Source organism: Dermacentor silvarum, chromosome 4, assembly GCF_013339745.2.
Source record: "Dermacentor silvarum isolate Dsil-2018 chromosome 4, BIME_Dsil_1.4, whole genome shotgun sequence".
Classification (NCBI taxonomy): domain Eukaryota; kingdom Metazoa; phylum Arthropoda; class Arachnida; order Ixodida; family Ixodidae; genus Dermacentor; species Dermacentor silvarum.
Window position 1 is genome coordinate 19,336,122 of NC_051157.2, and position 21,689 is coordinate 19,357,810.

The following is a 21,689-nucleotide window of genomic DNA, read 5'->3' on the forward strand; positions in this document are numbered from 1 at the left end:
ACGCTTGTCCCGAGTGCATGCCTTTCCAAGGGACATATAATCACTTTAATAAATATGATGTAACTTTAGACACAGCGCACAAGCAGCAACAAACTTGTTGGCACAGTAAATACTAGTGACAAGCAGCACGTTAACTACAAGGACTTTTCCAGCGACTGTTTCAGGAATTTGTCTATAAAATTGCTCAAAACAAGTATTCCTCCTGCATTCTTTAACCCTCAGAAGACTTCCAACAGGAGTTTCGAAATTGATGAACAAAACTGTTCCATGAACAGAGTTAATTAAAAAAAAAACTTAGTGCGATATTCGTAAAACGGACTGAAATTCGTAAACAATACGAAAAATTCAGGAGCGTTGGCAGGTATGTTAAACTTGCAGATGTGGTGTTCAAAATGTAAGAGATTAGACTGCTAGTCAAGATTTGGTCGAAGGTTGGTCTGAAATTGACTATGCTCTTGTGTGAGTGATAATGCGACGCGACTAGATTTTTTTGATTGCTTTTAAAAAGTTGTACATATGCTGCCGAAATGCTGATAGATAAAAGTAAACAACGCTGGGAAAAATAAAGTTGCACTTAATATTAGTCAAATAGAATTACAAAAACATTCTCTCATGAACATCTACCGTTGTTTGAGGCATTGTTAAAACATTGTATCGGAAGATGGGCAACCTGACAGAAGCTTCTGTCTTCACTGCTGCTGCCATTTAAGAATGATGTCCAGTCATCCAAAATGCCAATTTTGCATCGTTTTATTGAGAAAGTGTTATAAGCGCTTGAGGTTAGCTTTGATGATACTTCCAGTTGAAGTTTTATTTTTCCAGACTCCCCATTCTGCCACAAATGGCCAAATCTATCAAATAATAAAAGTTCAGTCATTTCATACGGTGCATGACATTGCTAGTAGAACGTTTCCAACAGAAATGTTTAACAGCGCATAGAAAAGCTGTCATTCAAATTGATAAATTTCTACAGGCACGGTAATAAAAGAGAGAACGCACAAAGGAAAGTGCCAGAAAACTACAGCTAGGTTGCTTTGTTGCATGGAAATCTGATATTGAAACATTGGGTGTAGCTATTTTGACGCTAATGCAGCTGCCTTCATGTGGCACGATTGCACAAGAATTCAAGGAGGCCATGTCCAGAGAGCAAAGGGGAACAGCAGATATTCTAGTTAACATTAAAGAAATGGAGCTGAGCAGGCCATGCATAGGGTAGATAACCGGTGGACCATTAGATTTACAGAATGGGTGCCAAGAGAAGGGAAGCGCAGTCGAGGATGGCAGAAAACTAGGTGGGGGGATGAAATTGGGAAATTTGCAGGTGGAAATTGGAATCGGCTAGCGCAAGACGGAGGTAATTAGAGAGCGCAGGGAAAGACCTTCGTCCTGCAGTGGACATAAAAATAGGTTGATGATGATGACCATATTGTTGAAAGTAACTTCTCATGCAAGAAGACATTTTAGTAAGCCTCCACATTGCAGCCCAGTAGCGCACCCAGGATCTCTGCCAGGGGGGGGGTTGACAGTTTGCCAATACCATCTAAACAGCACTAATTTCGACTTCTTCACGGGAAATTGTAAAAAATGCGCTTTTTGCGAGTGTGCAGACGATTGCGCATCTTACATCTTAGTTGCAGCACTCAAATGCGTAAGGAAAGAAAAGGGGTTATACAAAAGGGGGGGGTTACAACCCCCGAATCCCCCCCCCGTCGGTGCGCCACTGTTGCAGCCTTTTGCTTTGCAAGTCGTACCAGGCATTTGAGCTCAAAATGTGGGAGTTAACTAGGTGCATTGTAGACAGCATAAAATTTCATTGGTGTACTGCAGAAAACAAATTTCATTAAGTGCTTACCTAGTGCTTACAGGAGTGCTAGTTGGATGAACAGCGTCATGGAAATTGGGCTACACTTAAGAATTTAACTCTTTTTCTATGAGTGGGTTGCACTTTACCTCCACAAATGTGTCATATCAAGTTGCCCCCAGTAATACTCTTAAGTTACAAAACTACTACTGAATAAAACTGTCGACATCTGCAAGCTGTTCACTGTGGAGTAAAGCTGCCCTGATTCAGTAGTTGGATGGGCTCATCGACACAATCAGTGCTGAAAAGCATAGGTGGAATTTAAGGTCACTCCTGTAGTCACAATTCATCATAGTATTTATATGAAGGCAGGTTATGTACGTGTGAATACCAATTTCTAAGAATTGTACATGGATTGAATACATGAAAAACAAAGGCTTTCAATACATACTAAGCAGGATGAATAGCTGGGCACGTGATATGGTAACAGACTTTGTTGCAGCCAAGGACATAGACCGGGACAAGAACGCAAGTTGGTATTATGTTACACTACTACAAGGAAGTTTGAGCATTAAATACTTTTCTGTAGAGAGTACAAGGAGAAAGAAGCAGAGGGTAAAATGATAAAGTTAGCTTGTAACCTTTAATAGTATTGGCCATATTGTAAGTTCCAGTTGATTTGTCTGCACTTTCTGAACTTGTTCAGGAGGTGCTGCCAACTTCACCAGTTCAACATTGTGGCACCAGCATGTCTCCATTCATTTCAAACAGCGCAGACTTTGTGCAGCATTCCCTGCACTCACAGGAAATGTAGTGTAAGGCAGCTCCGCGAGAGCCTGCAATGAACTGGCGTGAACTAGTTTACGAAGTGCAGGGCAAATCAAGTGGCCCTGCAACTCAGCAGAAGACAGGTGTGTCACCAGAATCGGCCACTGCCAGCGGGAACACAACAAATGAACATGCAATGCTTTAAAGGTTAAGTCAATGATGCATTAACACTGGAGTGAAAATTACAATACTTGGCAAAGGATTATGGAAGTGCAAATCAGGTTAGTGAAAACATAGCTTTCAATAAAGATATCTACAGACAGCTTACAAATAAAATATTGGGTCCCTGCAAGTCATTCTGCATAAAGAAATAAACTGCTGCAATTTCTTTTACCATAATCTGGTTGTTTGTGTAGCTGTGTGCGTCCTGAAGCAGAAACTTGTCTTTCACTAGCTACAGCGTTTGCAATAACTTAATAAACAGTACAAGCAATGTACATGGAAGAGAGAAAGTGGTGGTTTTATTGGAGGGGTTTTTTAGTTTTTTCAGAGAGAGCAAAGGAAAGGCGAAAGGCAGGGAATAGTAGAATAGAAAATCTGTTTTGTTACCCTACACTAGGGGATGGAGAGATGAGAACATATAGAGAGTCAGAGCGCACAAACACAATTCCAGTCAGTCATGATCACAGCAGTGTCATGTGCGGCACAATGGACATTAAGCTAGAACCATTTTTGCAGGTTTGTTGTCCTTAATTGTTGCAGTGCTTTCATTCCAAAATCGTTTGTTCCAACAATTGTCTGTGATCAATGTGAGCTAGCGCAGCCGAGAGCGATAGTCTGTTAACTGCAACGAGGACAGTCACACAGAACATGTTTAAGGGCCTCCTTGCGACCACAGTCATCACAAGTTGCATTGTCGACAATAAAAAAAAAAAGTATTGCTTTGTAAAGGCCACTTCTAAGGCAGTAGAAAGGCTATGATAGACACTGAAGCGGATGGCTCTGGATTAAGTTCGTCTACCAAAGCATAGTACAGATGTGTTTTCGCATTCTGCCTCCATTAGAATGCAGTCACAGTGGCTGGGAATCATACCCACGACGTCATGCTACGCAGCAGAATGCCATAGTTACCAAGCCATCACAGTGGGTGGAAGAATAAAGGTGGGATGCAGCCTAACATGTTTACGGTGCAAACTGCAACAAAGTGAAGGAGCATTGCATACATTCAGCCATGCACGAGTATTTGGACATACTACTGAACACCAGATCCCAAGATGTGGATAGACTAACGAAGTACAACTTCAAAAATCACAGACACCTTTGTAACCTCAAGTGAAAGCTCAAAATTTCAAGGGATTAACATGGGCATCCAAACAAAAGGTAACTAAAAAGTGGCTGAGCTAGAAAAAAAGAATAATGCTTGTACAGAGATCAGAGGCTATATTTTGAAATTTGCCTTTGTTCCTTATTGTGCCTAAAAAACAATGAGACTTTCTCTTTTGGCCAAGTCACTAAGCTTCCTTGGGCTGCATACCTGGCGTTGATGTCACATAGGTTAAGACAAAATTATATGCAAGGATTCTAATATACTGAAGCTTTGCCTGTGACATACAAAGAGGGGGAAAGGGAGAGGGGGCTTTAGTGCTTGTGGTCCTAGTTTCATGCAAATATAACAAGAAAGTAGTCTCGACAAGCAGTGTTTTGAGTTAAAAATGCAACTACTAACTACAGTGGAATCTCGTTGATACGATTCTGCATGATACGTTTTTCTGGATAATACATTTGTTTCTTTTCCCGATAATATGATTTTCTGGTGATACACTTTATTTTCCGGTTCCCGTAAAGATCGTATCAACGAGATTTCACTGTACTTGAGTGACTGCACTGTGCACAGCCATTTGCATAAGCAATATATCACAAACTCCGTGAAATGCAACACACAATAGAGTTATGCTATCCCGTGCTTTGGCACTTTGCCATCATGCTGCTCGGCTGATATAAACCCAGACGAACATGTAGATGTTCTTTCTTTTCAAGCATCTTTACCAACTAGTGTAGCTGTGCTGATATACTGATATACAAGAAAAAAATTGAGATATTTCACATTCTTCAAACCAAAATCTTGTGGACTTTCTCTTTAATAGCCAACAAAGTTCATGCTTCTGCTTGGCTTGAGGTAACAAACCAGGCGAACAACCTGGGATGAATTTTTTTTTTTTCATTGACAAGCTAGGATTTTAAATGGCTGTGTCCAAACTCAGCTGTCCTTCTTCTCGCTCTTGTAGCGCTCCAAGGCATCTTTCAAGTCATCGGCGTCTTCTGCCGTACGCACGCGAAGCAGCATAGTTGTAGGGCTTGCGGGCTCGTCTTTGTCCTTGCCATTCGCAGGTGGGTTTGGAATGCACACCAATCCCACATTATTCTTGCCCAAACGAGACACTGGTAACGACGGGGCCAGCATGATGTTTAGCAGTATGTTACCTGCACACAAGAACGGACATTCAAAAATGTGGCTGCCATTCTGAATGACCACTAGCACTGTGGAGAAAATTACCACGTAGCCAAAATGCCACCCCATTCATAAGTGTATACTAGCTTAAAGCTATTCAAGAAAGAGCCTGGTCCGTTGCAGTGTAAAACCATGTGCGCCCTCATCTCAGCTTTCTCAGAATTTTACATAACTAATAGCAATCAGTCTAAATGTGACAGATTTCGCCAACAACTAAACATGCATTTTTCTTGGTGCTAACAGTTTAACTTCATGGAGCCTATTGGTTTATTTTCCTTCTTTTTTTCAATCTATGCTTATGCTCAGTACATTTCATTTTTGCTCTGTATTGTATTGCAGAGTGTGCAAATGCCAAAATTCTTGAGTAGGAATGGAACATAAATACTCATTTCTGAACATACAATATGTAGTGATAGGCAGATGGTAGCACCTACTGGCAAGTTCCTTTATTTTAACACGTCGGAAAACTGAAATTTGGTTGCCAACAACAAGAATAGACTATAGAGCCCTTACAGTAAAGCTTGTTTATTTGGCCCTGCATTAAAGGGCCAGATGGGCATGCAGCTGGCACATTTGCATAGCGAGGAAGCCACGTGGCTGAGCATCGCTGTAGTGGATTTACCCACTAGACCTATACTTTCTGGAAGAGCACTCATGATGCAGTTCAATCTATTTATGCAATCACCCCCATTCCTGTCCGTTAAGTTGTTCCCTTGCTCTCAAGAGGTTGGTTTGTCTGCAATGCTTTGTCGTTTGGTAGCAGAGCCTACATTATGCACAGAATTCTGCCATAGCCAAGCGACAAATCTATCATACATTTGCAGGCACGATAAAATCAAATGCAAAAATCGTGTCTACTACCACACAGCCACCAATATATGCGAACAACTTTATATCATTGGTTTTCAAATCAAATATCACTTTAAAATGTATAATACTCCACACGTACTACAATTTTTTTGAATATTTGCACACCCCATTGCACTGTCTTTTTTTTCTCACATCACCTGGTCATTATGATAACCCTTTTCTCGTGTTTTAGATACTTAGGTTTTTTTTCGTTTTCTCGTCGTCTCACTTATCTGCGCACACCCTCTATTTGTTTTTATCTCTAGTAATAAATTGAATTTTAGATATGTATTTCTGTATTACAGTAAACTTCAAATATGGACAAGTTTAATAATTATACTATAGAAAAACATATTTTCCTTATACAAAGAATATTACACACATGCACGTACACAACGATAGTGTCTGGAAACAGAGACAATGTCACTGGCAAACTCACCGAGCCTGGTATCAGCCCTAATTAGCAGCTGGTACTTGTCCTTCTGTGGCTTGATGTAGAGGATGCCCACACCCTTCTCTGCATAGCTGTTGTCTTTCTTCTGGAACAGCTTGCACCTGCACATAAACACCACACTAGCTATGACAGGAAGAAAAAGAAAAGCAGACACATATCCGGATACCGCACAGTTGGTTACGAGGGATATCATGGTGGACAGCTCTGCATTAATTTTGACTACCCAGGAAATTTTTTAACGCTCACCAAAAGTACAGTTCACGCATGTTTCTTGGATTTCACCTTTATCGAAATCTGGCCACCCAAGCATACACGTATGAAAATTTTTAGAGCTTCTAGAAAGAAAGAAGGAAAAAAGAAAGGGTGGCCTTTTCTAGATATGAAAAACTACTAGTAGTTGGAAACAATTGATCAGATAGGTCAGTTATTATGATCTTGCCAAGCTACAACAAATGTCATGCCGCACAAGCCTAAGTAAGCATGAAAGACTAAGACGGCCTACAGCCATGGCTGAACATTGTATCACTACAGTGAGCTAGACAGGGGTAGTGGGATCAGGGAGCGAAGGATACAGCAAGTACACTAGTGCTTGCGGTGCAAAGTGGCTTCATTGTTTTCAAGAATATTGTGACTTCTTTGAATTCTGTATTGGATCAAAAAGCAAGAGGGAAGTCACTGGGCTGACCGCAAATATAGACTTTCTGAAAAATAAAGCATTTTCCTTGCCCATAAACATATCCTTGTACTTTCCCAAAATTTGCCTTACATTTATAGGTTTTTGTTTCAACCCTAAAACTATTTTATTTTTGCTTGGCTGCACATCCTGCTTCTCAATACTGTAGTTGATCCAATACCCAGAACAACGTTTTTGACAAGCAATCTAGCAAAGGCACAACGCCATGCAGAGATGTGACGATGCAGGAATTACAAGTGCAATTTCTATTTGAACACGAATAGAACGATACATAACTTGTAATAAAATGTGGCTACAGATCTCCAAAGTATAAGTTAGAGAGAACGACTGGGCAGATACAACACATTAGCATCAGTGCACTTGCTCAGTTCATCCACCGAAGTACTGGCTGCAAGGCCCTCTGCATAGGCCTCAGCTTCTAATTTTTTGTCACATGCATGAACAAAAGGGACGTAAATAAAGAAATTAAATGGCTGATGTCTACGGTTACATAAAGGCAGAAAAAGAAGATTGCGTTGATCACATACAAAAGCGAACGGGCACAGCCCTGTGCAACCTGATTTCAAAACACAAAGGGACCGAGAACCTTGGTGGCAAGGGAAGGCTCACAGAGGACCTCATAACAAAGTTAAGCTGTTACTAGGGTTGGACGCTGAAATCTTAAAAAGGAAATGTAGAGGCAACTCAAAAGGCTGTGATGGCAACATATCATCACATTACTTCCAATAATGAAGCTGCTAATCAGAGTCTGTGCCTAACAGGCCCAGATTCTTGGTGCCGGCAGAAATGCAGCAGCAGCCCGAGGTGAGCCTACTCAGAAACCCAGGTATAACTTGCCACCTTATGTCCGCAGTGTTGTTTCCCATCTATGAGCGCCTCTCAGAAAGAAAATTCTTTAAGCGGTGCCAGAGAGGTAAAACTAAAAACAACAAGAGTTTACATTCCATAATCTGGTCACTTTCACCAAAGTAACGCCATATCACTGTTCACTGTGGAAGCTGCTGTGGCAGAGGCAGTGATGCAGTTCAATGCAGGCAACAGGCGGACATCAGCAGCAATCCTGAATGAACTTAACCTGAACCCCAGCTCAGTGAGCAACAAACGAATAGCTGAGAAGGACAAATGTAGAGCAAATTGATGTGCTCGGAAGCACCCTTTGGCCGACAGTGTTCAAAAGACACTGGCAAGGCAGGCAGTTTGACAAAATTCCTGGTGGTTATTAAGAATGTTAAGTTTTAATCTTGCTCTGTTCATTTTAGAGCACAGCTCCTAGACGGCCATTCCTGCGTTGAGCGTCGGCATCCCTTGGCGTAACCGAGCGAACGAGCAAAGTGAAGGATGAAGGAGCAAACGCGGAGGATGAAAGACTGAGATAGCGTGGGAAGAAAAGTGTAGTGCCAAGCAAGATGTGTTCTGCGGCGATGATCACTATGAGATGGCGCCACAGTAGCGCGCGTCCCCGGATACCATATATGGAAACAAAGCGCTGCATGAGCGTAGGTCTGTCTGCGGCAGCTGCTGTGAATTGTGCGTGTCACCCACGCGCTGCCTCTAACGATCTCCTGATTAGCGAGGCAGTCGTGCCACACTTCACTCCGTTTGCAAAGTGCCGCACGAGACAGATTGTCCACGCCAGCCAATATGTCGCGCAATGAAAACACGCAGTATAGAGCTGCACCCAAATTTTGCATTAGGAAGTATCGTAATCGTCAGTGAACTTTTTTGTAGCTTTCTCAAAACACAAGTTTTGATTGCAAACACAATATTGCCTCCATGCAATATTAAGGCCTTGATATTTTAACACCTATAGTAGTTGTATAGGAGCTAAAGTTGTTTTTGCAGAAAGAAGCCTAATATGTACTCTGTGAAGTACAGCAATCAGATTTCTTAATTTTAATTTCAGAAATATATTATTTTGCTACATAATCCGGCACATGGTTGCCACATTATGCGGGCTTTTATTCAATGGCCTGTAAAATACCTATTAATGGTCATAAAGAAACTGCTTGCTATACTTGATCCTTACTCCTCATGCTATCTAATCATGCTTTACAAATAATTTTTTATTGTGCCACTTATTTTTCTTTGTGGCCTGAAACAATGGAAATGAAATGCTAATTATCTTAGGAAGTAATAGACCTCTATAGACCAAGACGAATTACATACTTTAAATCAGCACAAAAAGTTCGATAAAACTGGGAAAATTTATTAATGTTGATGGAAGAAAAAAAGAAAATTATTTCAATACTATTCCCTTTTAACCACAACACCAGGTTGACTGGTGCAACATTTAGTTGTGATACCATGTAACTGCCACTTCCCCATAATGCGAAAGCGTAAGAAGCACTGCACTTTGTGCGCATTCTGAATGGGACACATAACACATAAAGTGTGCCGCAAATAAGTATTTGCGGCACACTAGACTAGCTGACGTTTTGTACAGTAATTACGCAGTCAACAGCTTCTCCCTGTGATCTCCGATTACCCCTGTCTTGCGCTAACTGATTCCAACATGCACCTGCAAATTTTCAAATTTTATCACCCCACCTAGTTTTTTGCCGTCCTCAACTGAGCTTCCCTTCCAGGCATCCATTCTTCTCCAATGGTCCACCGGTTATCTACCCTACGCATTACGTGGCCTGCCCAGCGACAATTGTTTTTCTCTTAATGTCAACTAGAATATTGGCTATCCCCGTTTGCTCTCTTTTTAAAAGAAATTCTCATCAGTACTCTTTAACTTAGTGCAAAGTGCACACTTACACTGAGAGGTTGGCACATTGCTGTGCAGCATTATCGAGCTTGCATTTCTTGGCGTGGTAGTGGCACAATGGGTCATTTAATATAAAGTGTGGGTTATTTAATATAAAATGTCCAGATGTTGCATTAACTTTTAGAAACATGTCTTTGCATGCACCCTTGTCTGCTCTAACTTTTGCTTCCGCATGCTAAGAAAGGTTAGGGCATTTTCCCAGTGCTCCCTAAATTTCTGGTAAAAAAAGCTGTTCTTTTTTCACGCCTTGACAATTTCCTGAAATTTTGCATCACTAGTGACTTGTGTGCCACCGATTTCACCTGCTTCGAGAGCTTGTCTGAATAAACTGCTGGAAGCAAGTACCCCTCTGGTATACAACATCTTGTACCACCATAAGAGGGCAGTGCAGGTCCAACCTTTTTTTGTTTTTTTTTGCATGCATTTTTTGCTATATTGTGCTGCCCTATCAAAATCACTTTTAAAACATTTTCATTCATAAAAAAAAAAATGCAGAGAATGGGCAGGTATGCTGCTTTAGGCTACCACGAGCCTATAAAGTCACTGACTGGTTCTTCCAACACATGTGCAAGACATATAAAGCGGCACAAACATCCCAACGTACCGTTTGGTGTACACGGCATCCTTCTCTTCAACTGGGGCAAACTCCTCCTTTGGAGGCACATACTCCTCCTCGTCAGAACCTGGATACATGGAAACAGGCATAAACTTAACAGCACTAGACATCTGATGTCATGATGACCAAACCTGACAGCAGTTGCATGGCTTAAGTAAATGCAAATGAGATATTCTTATTTGCTTGGCATGATAAGAAAACCTAAGATTCGTTTGACAGAACCAGTGAAGTCAAGTTTTAGGGGTTCAATGTCACAGAAACATTCTATGCTGTGTATGTGGTGTCCTATTGTATATGCCAAGCAGTATTTTAAAGGTTCGCTAAACGCAAATATTAAGTCCCTGTCGACTGTTAAAATACCATTTTAGAAACCTCTCAGCACTTGTTTCATGTCAGGAAAGTACTTGGTTTAAGAGAAAATTGCGTATGAAGGGTCTGCATACCTCTAGTGCAAGTCAAATCTGCCACCCTCGAGCCGGGAGTGGTGACATTGCATAAGCCATCACCACCCTTTACTGTCTTCGGTGAGTAAAACAGTGCCAGGCAGGTGGCGCGACGGTTTTTTGTTCAAAACGCAAACACGCAGCCATGGAGAAACCGAGCCAAACAGAGCGTTCGATTCGCTACGGCAGCTGCTCTTTGTCAAGTGGCATGGACCGTTCTGGCATCCCACGACCTTACACAGGGGATTCTCTGCTACTTACAGTTTGCAAGTTTCACGAGCCAGCAAAAGAAGCAGCAGCAGCAGGCAATAATGGAACGACAGAAATGCAAAAGCGCGGGTAATGCAGAGTCCATAGGCGCCAAATATGGGGGGCTCTGGGGCCCGAGTCCCCTCCAAATTTTGTTTCGTAAAGGTAGAATGGAAGCCCTGCGGTGTTCCACTAAATGCAAATTCATTATACTGCGCCCTGTTCAGGTGTCTCAACACTGGTGTGATGAGGAGTGCTGCCACTGGCGTTGCAGGCATCGCATCTAAATGGTGTACGAGATGAGACAGAAGGAAGACCGTCAGCTTTTGTAGCTTGAAGTGTTCTGTCCATTCTGCCTAGACCACTGTAGGCACCATAGTGTGGAATGCATGCAGCTGCACAGCAGGCACGCTAGTGTTTGAGCGCAAGACATTCATGCCAGCAGGTAAGCAGAACGCTACCCTGGCTCCGCTGCAAAGCTGATTGAGCAAAGCATAAGGATGCGTCCACTTGGCTTCATCGTTTTTGCAGGCGCATGCACTGCATGCATGCCTTTTGTGCCTCTGAAGACAATCTAATCCCCCCACGCGCGAGCCATGCTTTCACCATTGTCACCAGGACAGCATGGCAGCAGCGATGGCGTGATTGTGTTTCGAGCTTCCATATATATAATTGAATTGCAAGAAAAATACCTCCATCAGCATCTTACAATGCACCTCTGGGTCAGGTCCCCTGCTGCAACTCACAGGGTGCCACGATCACTTTTGACAAAGCTCACTTTCCTACATTGTTTAAAAGTTTCAGGAGTGACACCACTCATTCGCAATATTAGACAAGTTTCACTTGCTGCGTCAGTTGGTGAGAGAGTGAAGTGCTTCACTAAACTACTGATGGCACGTGGAGAGAAAGTTTGTACCAGGATATGAATTTTATATGCAAGTAAATTTGGTTTCTACAACAGCTTGAATACCAACTAGAACGAAATTTGGGGCCACATGAAAATCCTTTTATCAGCTATTGCAGATATGAAGCGGCTGCCATGCAAAATTTTCCATGAAATTGAAATATGAGTAGATACGTCATAAAAGGCTAATAAAAGTAGACATTTTTGATATCGAAAGTAGAAGGGAAAAAAGAGAGCCAGCATTGCTTGGTAGAAGTGACGCATAACTGAGAATGCGTGGCTCCTGGGTATAACCAATGACCTTCAAGATTAGGGACCACCTGAAACTGCCCATGGTGCAGTGAAAATTTCGGCAGCAATGTGCTGGGACTTGCATCATATCCGCTAACCACCAGGTGCACGTGTTGTCTCCTTATGCTCCTTAAAGGCTTCTAATAAGAAAATTAGACAATTACCAGCCCTGTAGCTATACCTATATTGCTTCAGTAGCGTGTATACAACTTATTTGCTACCAATCCAAACTGAAATTTCGTTGCATTTGGCCCAAGACACAGATGGCAGGCTACTTCTTTCCACAGAGCCTCAATAGTCAGTGAAACTGTAATGAAATTAAACATATTCTTCTAAGCCACTATCCCTGCAAGCTCCAGTTGGGCAACTTGTAAAGGCCAAGTGTACAGTCAACCACAAAATATTATGGACCATGAAATCTGAGGAAAATTGAATATCTCTGCAGCCTCACAACGTAGCCTGGTATTTGCATTTCAGGCTCTACTAGAACATGCTAACAACATTGTCGTATACACTTTTACTGGCTACTGCTACAGGCTGCTCGGGCATTGAAGGTTTTACAAGATACCGTGGTCCGTAACCTTTTGTGTTGGTGTGCTCATAATAAAGTTTCCCAGAAAAACCCCACATATGGTATCCAGCCCCAGCCAGCGGCCATACGGCCCAGTTGGTCTCAGACAATGAAGAAAAAGTGCACGGGACAGTCGACTAATATTTGTGGGGATTGAGGGAGGCGCCGGCTTCACCTGTTCTGTCGTCCCTTGCCATACCCGCCCGCTTCCAACTGGTCCCAGCGGTGGCGCTCCACACGCGGTGGTTTGCGGTGAGAGCCGGGCGCTGACGTCACTACGCAGCCGCATCGCCTCCTAGTCACTGAGCGTGGCTCTCTCATCTCCGGGACCAGCGCAGGGTACGTACATGTTTTCCTCTCGTCCGCCGACACCTTTGTAACGAGGACTTGAGCTCGCGCACAGTGCCTTTGCCCGTGCGGGGAGCACGTACTTTGTGCTAATCCTTTCCTGGCGCTAAGCCGACGAGCGGTGCCTAGTGCTCGCGCGAGGTTGTACCATGCCGAGCCCGGCGGCTATGCTACTTGCTCTGGCGATAACCAATGGGTCAACTCACGAGAGCTCAGGCAATATCCTTCGGCTTGGGCTTTCGGCAAGTGCGGCTCGGCATGGTACAACCTCACGCGAGCACTAGGCACCGCTCGTCGGCTTAGCGTCAGGAAAGGATTAGCACAAAGTACGTGCTCCCCGCACGGGCAAAGGCACTGTGCGCGAGCTCAAGTCCTCGTTACAAAGGTGTAGGCGGACGAGAGGAAAACATGTACGTACCCTACGCTGGTCCCATAGATAAGAGAGCCACGCTCAGTCACTAGCAGCCGATGCGGCCGCGTAGTGACGTCAGCGCCCCGCCCTCACTGCAAACCACCGCTGGAACCGGTTGGAAGCGGGCGGGTATGGTGAGGAACGGCAGAACAGGTGAAGCCCGCACAATGGCGCCGGCGTCTCCCTCAATCCCCACATATTTCACTCACCATTTTATCAATCCAACATTGTGTACTTTACATTCCAGTTAAAACAGTTCGACAAACAAGTGATGCCACTACTGCACCACAAAGTTGTTTGCTGAGCAGAAGTCAAACTGTCACTGCAACTTTTCTTCAACAGTTTTAAGCACAGATTCCAGAACCCACATGCGTGTGTAGCAGTAGTGATTATTCACAAGTGCTGAATTGGCAGGAAAGCGCACACAATAACCTGGATGTTATGCTTAGTACCACCAGAGTCTGTTCTGTGTTCTGGCTGTTTAAATCAAAGTCCATATTCAAATGCACCACCACCAAAAACGCTGTGGGAGCTTGAAGGGTAAGTGCGAATAAAGTACCAGCTGAAAAAACCAGGCCTGCGTAAGTATTAAGTGTTTTTTGCTGTGGCCTTGTGTGGCCAAGATGTGCAGTGGAGTTAGCATAGTCAAGTGTAGAAAATATTGCCTGAATCCATGGAAATGCCATCACCTGCTGTCACCATTATTGTACGTCCACGTCAGTGCTATAGTGCCTGCTGGTAATGTTACATAGCGACTGCTGGCAATGTTACTGGTCTTCTCAGACTGAACTCACTACCGGATCCAAATGAAAATGTTTTGACCTTGACAAGAGGCTGAGGACCACAGTGACTGTTGCCTAAACGTATAAAACAATTTCGTGAATTTGAACATTTTGGAACACCAAAACTGTAAGCGGGCGGATGAAAGTTGCTAAATGCTGGACGAGCTGAAAAACAAATGAGCACACATGTGGCATTAGAAATGCCATGTCAACAGTGCTACACTTGGAACAAATCTTTCAATGCCTGCACTCACCATTTGTGTCCTTCCGAGTTGAAGTTGCCGCTGGGGCAACCGCTGATAACCCAAATGTGAAAGTTGGTGTTGGGGCATGTGAAGACGTAGGTGTAGCCTGCTGCCCAAATACAAAGGAGTGGGTCGCGGTGGTACCCGACGAGCTGGTTTCGGGCTTGGAAGACTCTGAGGCAGGAGTATTAGACTTTGGGTCACCTGGAAGGCAAAGAAATGCACAAAGCCTTGCTGAATGTGCTTCTCATCAGAAAGTAGAAAAGCAAACTGCAGCCACAGCTAATGAAAACTTAATTATGTGGGCCGTGGGCCCCATGCAATACCCTTTTCAAGCGCAGAAATATGGCAAAAAAAAGTTAACTAAACGATACCTTTAGGTGCTTGGCCAAAGTTGAAATTGGTGGCGACTGATGATGCAAAATTGAATGTGGGCAACGTTGGTGGTTCAGGTCCAGATGTGGATAACTTTCGGATTTCGGCTAGATGATGCTCGTAGTCCCGGAAGACAGGACGGAAATCCGAGAATGGATTGGACTCCACGTGCTGCTTTACCCAGTTCAGCAGGCACTCGTTTAATCGCTAGAGAGACAAAATGAAATAGCTTTAGCTGCTTAGCATGAAGTCACACAATGCTGTCAAGATTAGTCTTATACCGAAAGGGTGGCAAAAACTCTTGGTGTAATGTATCATGAACTTTCAAAAGCACAAAGTCTTGATACACGCAGCCAAAAAGGCAATGCTGCCACAGACAAGTGAAGGTGTGCTGACAAATATTCTAGGTGCCAACAACAGGCCATATCATATGTTAACAAAAATAATAAAAAGTAAAAGAACGATCAATCACCTTTAGCTTGCCTAGAAAAACTGGATCTTCATTTTGTGGCTTCTTGTCAGGTGGTACTGTTGATGTGGAGCCATTTGGTAGTGTGGCATCTGGTGGCTTTTTGGCATCTGCTGTGGCAAAACCGAAGCCACCAAAGGGGCTAGCTGAGGCCTGCGTACAGAGAGACAGAGGCTGTGGTAGGGCATGTAAATGACTTTTATAATTTGTTCCAAGGGGGGGGGGCACTTGGCTGCAGGAGAGGGACAGAGCAGATAGGTGGTGTTGCATGCCATTTTATGCCAGGTATCCCTGGTACAAAGAAATTTAGGAGGGTGGGCGGAGGGCATAGGGCACGTGCCTGACAGCGTGCTGGATTCTATCCATATAAATCATGCTAATTTCATTTCCATCAATGCCTCAACACATTGTGGCCAACTGTCAGTTCCATTAAAGAAATTCATGCTATCCCCTTCCCCTTTTGAAGCACTCAAACAACGCTTGGTGCTTTAACCGTTTTGCATTCAGAGCACTACGGACCACTCAACATTATTCTTCACCCCCCCCCCCCCCTTTTGAATAATCAGTTCTTGTAATGTAACAAAGCTAATTCATTCGGCAGCATGGCTGCAATATTGGTAATGTGCACCCGTGAGCAAAAGTATACAAACCAGGGGTTGCACAATAAAGCCGATTTTTTTCTCTGCCTGTGAACGCAACTTGAAATTAAGCACTGTAGTCAAAACTTTGTGAACTTTTCAGTGTATTCGTGAATTTCAGTTTATGCTTTTTTAATTACGAAGAAAGTCACTTCATTCGCCGAACGCGCTGACGTGCAAGGGTGTACTAATGCTCCAATGCCCAATACAACATGTATAAATCCTGCAATACCTGATAATGCATCAGGATTATCTCGGGCAATTTGCCCACCTATTTCGAATCAACACACACACACACACACACACACACACACACACACACACACACACACACACACACACACACACACACACACACAAGCTGAAACAACCTAGCAGTGGCGAAAGTGAAAAAGGAGAGCACAGTCTGAATCACACATGTTCGAGTGGTCATTTAGCCGATTAGGACTCCGTCTTTCGCCAAAAAAAAAAAAAAAAGCCCAGACTGATGACGCAATGAGACCGTGCATGATTGTGCCGCATGCTAGGTCCATGCGCTATAGGAGAAACACAAGTGGAACCTAGCAGCTACGGGCTCTGGCGCACTCCGCAGCCATCCACTCGACTACTCTAGACAAGTGCAATTCTGATTGTAGTTGCGGGCGAGAACACTTACTGACGTGTTGCTGAGGCTACGCCTGGCAGTCTTGATTACCCGGCGTCCAATTTCCTCTTTGTCAGCTTTCTTGAACTGGCCTTGCACTTCGGGTTCATCGTCTTCTTCCCAGTTGTCAGCGTTCAGTTCTTTAGCAGCCTGTCTCTTTGCCATGTTTCTGTCCATAGGGAAGGCGTCACAGAAAATCGTCAGCAATCCGCAAGTACCAACAACTGTCCAATTATTCCTCACGCAAAAACCGCACATGCCGGCACGTCTTTCGGCTTTTATTTTACGTAGGCAACAAAATAGTTAATTTGCCACACGCAGAACAAATCCACCGTTTCAATACCACAGACAACACAGCGATGTATCTACAAGCAGCTCTATCAAAGCCGTTCTCGATGGCAACCAGACAATGACTACTACTGTGAGTCGTGTGTCCGCTGGAATCTATACATTCCTTCGCATAGTCCTCTCCTGCAAACTTTGACGCCGATATGCGTTACGCCTCGCAGCACGCGGGAGAAAACGGATGCAGGTAGCTTCACTGGAAAACATCGTCGTACAAGACGTTACAGCTTCGATGCAGTTGTAAAGAAGCGATTATAAGAGCCTTCCAGTGTTGCACTATATTTAAAATATTTACTTAGCACAAGAGACCTAGGAAGGTAGTCACGCGAACCCCAACACATTGCACATTTGTCATTCAAACTAGCTGGCCGCAGACACAACATCACGACGTATAGTCGCGCGAATCACTGTCACTTTGACCGCAATATGCGCCGAGAACAGTCGAGCGAAATTGTGCAAATGACGTATAAATTGCATATTTTGGGATGCAATTTCCGCGCAAATCAATACATCGTGAGAACCGTGAGCACATGCCCAGGATGGGGTCTCGAAGAATGCAAGCGTCCGTTAGCAACTTGTCGCAGTCATATACAATGTAGCCGCACTCAACGCCGGCCTCTTCGTCCGAAGGACGAACGAAAGCTGTATGCAAGACGCGCGCATTCAATAAATGGTGCTGCAATGCGCAAATATTATGATGAAAACCTACAAACCACCTGTCTTTCGAAGTTCTCCCCGGCGCACTACTTGCTGAGTGACCTGCGCCTGCCTGCGCCTCCTGCGCGTTCGATGCGCGGTTGCAGCTGCCCTTTTTCGCACTTTGCGCAGCGCGAGAAGTGTCGCCGTAATAAAAAGTGAAAACAGCTGAAAAGTGTGTTTTGCATCGGTACACCGATCTTGCTGCGTCGAGAAGGTGTATTACTTGCGTACAAAAATTTATTGACGCCAGTATTAAGCAAATATAACAGCGTTTGTCCAAGTTTCGCTAAATATTTTCACATCCGGGCACAGATTTCGGGAGCAAGTCTCCGCCTGATCACTACGCCTACACTTGAAAAGTAGTCCCTCCGCACCCATCAAAGATTTCTAATTTCTCTTTCTAAGACAACAAAAAAAGTTGGCTAAGAACATATATCGTTGCGTTAGTGATTATCTAGCACCGTATTTTGGGGTATTAATTGAGTGAATTGAGTTTTGATCAGTCAGCTGCAGTTTCAGCTCATTTATTCGTGCAGCGTCTCTACCCTAGGTAGGACGACGAAAGCTCAGCAGTACTTTCCGACTTGATGTAATTTGTGTAATCTGTTATACAAGACCTGTTATTCTCCGCGGGGTCGAGGGATACTCAAGCCAAGCTGGATGCCTTTCAAATGAACGCGATGGAGCTGCAAAGCCTTCAGAGTCAACTTAAAAGTGCCATCCAGAACCATCAGGTATACGGCCGGACGATATGTCTCGAGTTTATCCCAAGTTGATAAATCTCGTCTTGAAAAAAACAGGCAGTGTCGACCTGTGCATGTTTACATAGTAGCTCGATCTTGGCCCTGGGCTGCCTAGTGCTTATTTGTATGGCAGTAGCGTTGTTTGAGAACATTACTCGAGCTGAGCCAGTGAGTTCCCCCTTGCTATCGGTCGGTTCAACTTTGTTGTCGTAGTTTTTATCCACCAGCCGTACTGCTGTGGACTTGCGCGGCAGCCATGTATCGGGACGTGTACACAAATGCCAAGTTTTAGAATAGGCACTGCGCAGTGGGCTTTAAGGCTTTTTGCACAAAATGCGCGGTGCGCGTATTTGTTTCGCCCAGTTAACGGGCGCCTAGCGGTTTCTTGTCGCTCATACAACACTTCTGCCTTCCATTTTCAGATCGTGCTGTCAAAAATGCGCATTGATCCTCAGGTAGGCGCTTTGGCTTTATATTTTTTGGTGGCACTCTTCGGCTCTTAATGCGCGCATGTGTGCTGCTCAGAGCCTCTGAAAAGCGCTTCTCGGGAGATGCAAAGGCGCTGGGTACGCGACGCAAAACTCGCTGCGGGATCCCCGAAGTGTGCCCCCGTTATTTTGTTTTGTTTTTTTAACGAAACCGCAAAGTTGCTTGCGGGCGCTCAGAATATGTTTTACTTGCAGAATTCGTCTCTTCAGAGACAGCTCCACGATTTGCAAGCAGAAATCATGACGCTGAGCGACAAGCAAGTAAGTAATCAGCTCCAGATTTATCGACTGTTGTGACCTTGGCATGATGTGTGTAGCCTGCGCGGCGCTTGTCAGCTCAGTGGTTGAGGTCGGCCCGTGAACTTCGGGTGTTTCGGTCGCGCTTAGCATGTTATGGGAACGGCGGCGCTACCGTGTATTGGCTTCGCATGTGTTGCGTTGGCCAAATGGGTTTAGATGGTTGTCAACAAGCGCACATAAAAACAAATTTGCAGGCGTGTGACATCACTAGTGCCAGCACCGCGGCTTCCTTTCTTGCTTGCGTGTGCTTGTAAACTTTGCTTTCGCATTCACAAGCGCCGATTTTTTCTATACGTGCAGTCGCCCAGTGTGCGTTTGCACTTTAAACGTTCGTGAAGGTAGAAAAAAAAAAAAGAAAGAAAAATGCTTCCCGTGTTTTTTAAAAAGCTCGTTTTCAGTGGCGTGCAAATTTGGTTGAGAAGCGTTATGTCAGTCTACCGTTTTACTCGCGGCCATTATTGCTTAAAACCCCCAGCTGTTATTTCACTCTTCGCTCCTGTGAAGACCGTATTTTATATAGCATAATCAAACAATGGTATTTAAAACGTATTTTTTTACAGCCTAAATAGCGCCGATTCTGCTCTTGCTTGCACACGAAAGTTAATGCTAAATTGCAGGATGATTAAGCGTGCAATATGCGGTGATCTTAGCTCGAAACTTCTCTTTAGAATTCTGTTATCTTTTATGAGCGATCATGAGGACAATAATTTTTTGTCTGAATTTACCGATGGACATGCTTCACCTCTATACATGGGGCTAAAGGGGAATCGGTGGTGTATTTTTCTTAGCATTTTTGTACACAGCAAACAGCAATATGTTCTAATGCTGAATGGTACTCTCAGAAATTATGCTTTGGGGATGGTGATATTGCATTGTCACAATATAAAGGTCTTATTTCATGTCTTATTGAGATTATGCCCTGTATTTTTAATGTTTGCTTCCAATAAAAGCACTTTTGTGGCAGTTGTAGTTGGAACAGCATACAATATAAATTTAGTATATATAAGTAAATGAATAGTAAAATTTGTTCATGCGGCGTGCTCTTTGCATCCTGTCATCTCTGACTTGTTTATTGTCAACATGCAGCATGATTTAGTATCTATAAAACTTACCTTGTTTACCTTGCACTTATGACATTGATAGTCAAAGTCACACCTGTGTTCAGCTAAATCTTGGAGTTTATGTTTGTGTTACAGGTTTAGCTTGCAGGTTTTGAGAAAAATCAATCTGCTTAAGTGCCAAGAAGACAGTCTGTTTAACATTATTCTTAATTTTTGTTTTTACAGAAACAGGTGGTACAACAACTAAGGTCAGAGCTTGAGCGGAAGCAAAGTTCAGCAGTTCTGAAGCTTTCTCACAATGCGCAACTCCTACCTAGGGGCGTGGTAAGTTGAATAAATTTTTTATTTTTTATTGATATGCTCGTATGAGTGTCGCACATTGCATGCTTTCCGCACCATTGTACAATGTAATTTCATGTGATGATGTGCTTCGGAATTTCTTGTGATATGTTTGGTACTGCCGCGGTAGCTTGGTGGCTATGGTGTTGCGCTCCTGAGCCCTGGTCGTGGGTTTCAGCCTGACTGCGGTGGCCACATTTTTATTGGAGCAAAATGCAAAAACGCTCGTGTACTTATATTTAAGTGCATGTTAAAGAACCCCAGGCAGTCAAATTGAAGTCGGAGTCTCCCACAATGGCATGCTGCATAATCATATCGAGGTTATCGCACAAAAAAATCTCCCCAATTCTTTTGTGTACCGTCCTTCTCTATGGCTTCTGTCATAACTGTAGTCTATTCAGGGTTAAGGACTCTCCAGTTTTTTCTTATAAAGTTTCATGATGGCCCTAAATGTGCACTATGGAAACTTGCCTTGTATTCTAAAACATGCCTCAACTGAACGCTCCGCCTCAGTTGCAAGAACTGAAAGACAATGCAACCCAGTGGCGTAGCCAAGGGGGGGGTTGGGGGGGTTCAAACCCCCCCGGAATTTTTTGCCCCCCCCCCCCACTAACCCACCCTTTTCTCTCGTCGCTTCGCGCTGCCATATTTCAAGAAACCGGTGCTACTTTCACACTTTCATTCCTGGGCGGTTCCGTTTGGGTTGGTAATTTACAGCCAATCATGTCTGCATATGGAAAAAAACTGTCACGGTGTTTGTCAAGGCCTTGACACTCTGTGAGGTTTTGGGCGCGAATGTGGCGGCCGCATTCTGAAACAACAAATGCGCAACAAATGAAGCAACAAATGCGGCAGCCGCATTTTAGATGAAGGCGAAAATGCT

The 21,689-nt window shown here is 43.8% G+C and overlaps 2 protein-coding genes across 8 annotated transcripts in view; one reads left to right on the plus strand and one right to left on the minus strand.

The window, feature by feature from the left end:
- Positions 1-4,689: 4,689 nt before the first annotated feature.
- Positions 4,690-18,037, minus strand: LOC119449577 (nuclear pore complex protein Nup50). Of its 5 annotated transcripts, none has more exons than XM_037712781.2 (8): positions 17,893-18,037; positions 16,844-17,000; positions 15,554-15,703; positions 15,081-15,288; positions 14,716-14,910; positions 10,450-10,528; positions 6,367-6,482; positions 4,690-5,050 (listed from the first exon to the last, which is right to left on the minus strand). In XM_037712781.2, the coding sequence occupies exons 2-8, from the start codon at positions 16,994-16,996 to the stop codon at positions 4,827-4,829; spliced, it is 1,125 nt and encodes a 374-aa protein (XP_037568709.1). In that variant the 5' UTR covers positions 16,997-17,000; positions 17,893-18,037; the 3' UTR covers positions 4,690-4,826. The 5 variants fall into 5 exon arrangements, with proteins under 5 accessions (XP_037568709.1, XP_037568707.1, XP_037568708.1 ...); XM_037712779.2 differs by having other exon boundaries at positions 17,886-18,037; XM_037712780.2 differs by having other exon boundaries at positions 17,890-18,027.
- A 150-nt stretch (positions 18,038-18,187) lies between these two features.
- LOC119449576 (PHD finger protein 21A) overlaps positions 18,188-21,689 on the plus strand; it is a 36,828-nt gene continuing 33,326 nt past the window's right edge. For all 3 annotated transcript variants that reach the window (XR_007466338.1, XM_049665314.1, XM_049665315.1), the window contains exons 1-4: positions 18,188-18,609; positions 19,041-19,073; positions 19,302-19,367; positions 20,693-20,791. Coding sequence is in view for 2 of the 3 variants with exons in the window: in XM_049665314.1 (XP_049521271.1) it covers positions 18,547-18,609; positions 19,041-19,073; positions 19,302-19,367; positions 20,693-20,791 (261 nt within the window). In the remaining variant the exon portion in view is untranslated. The remainder of the gene's footprint in view (positions 18,610-19,040; positions 19,074-19,301; positions 19,368-20,692; positions 20,792-21,689) is intronic.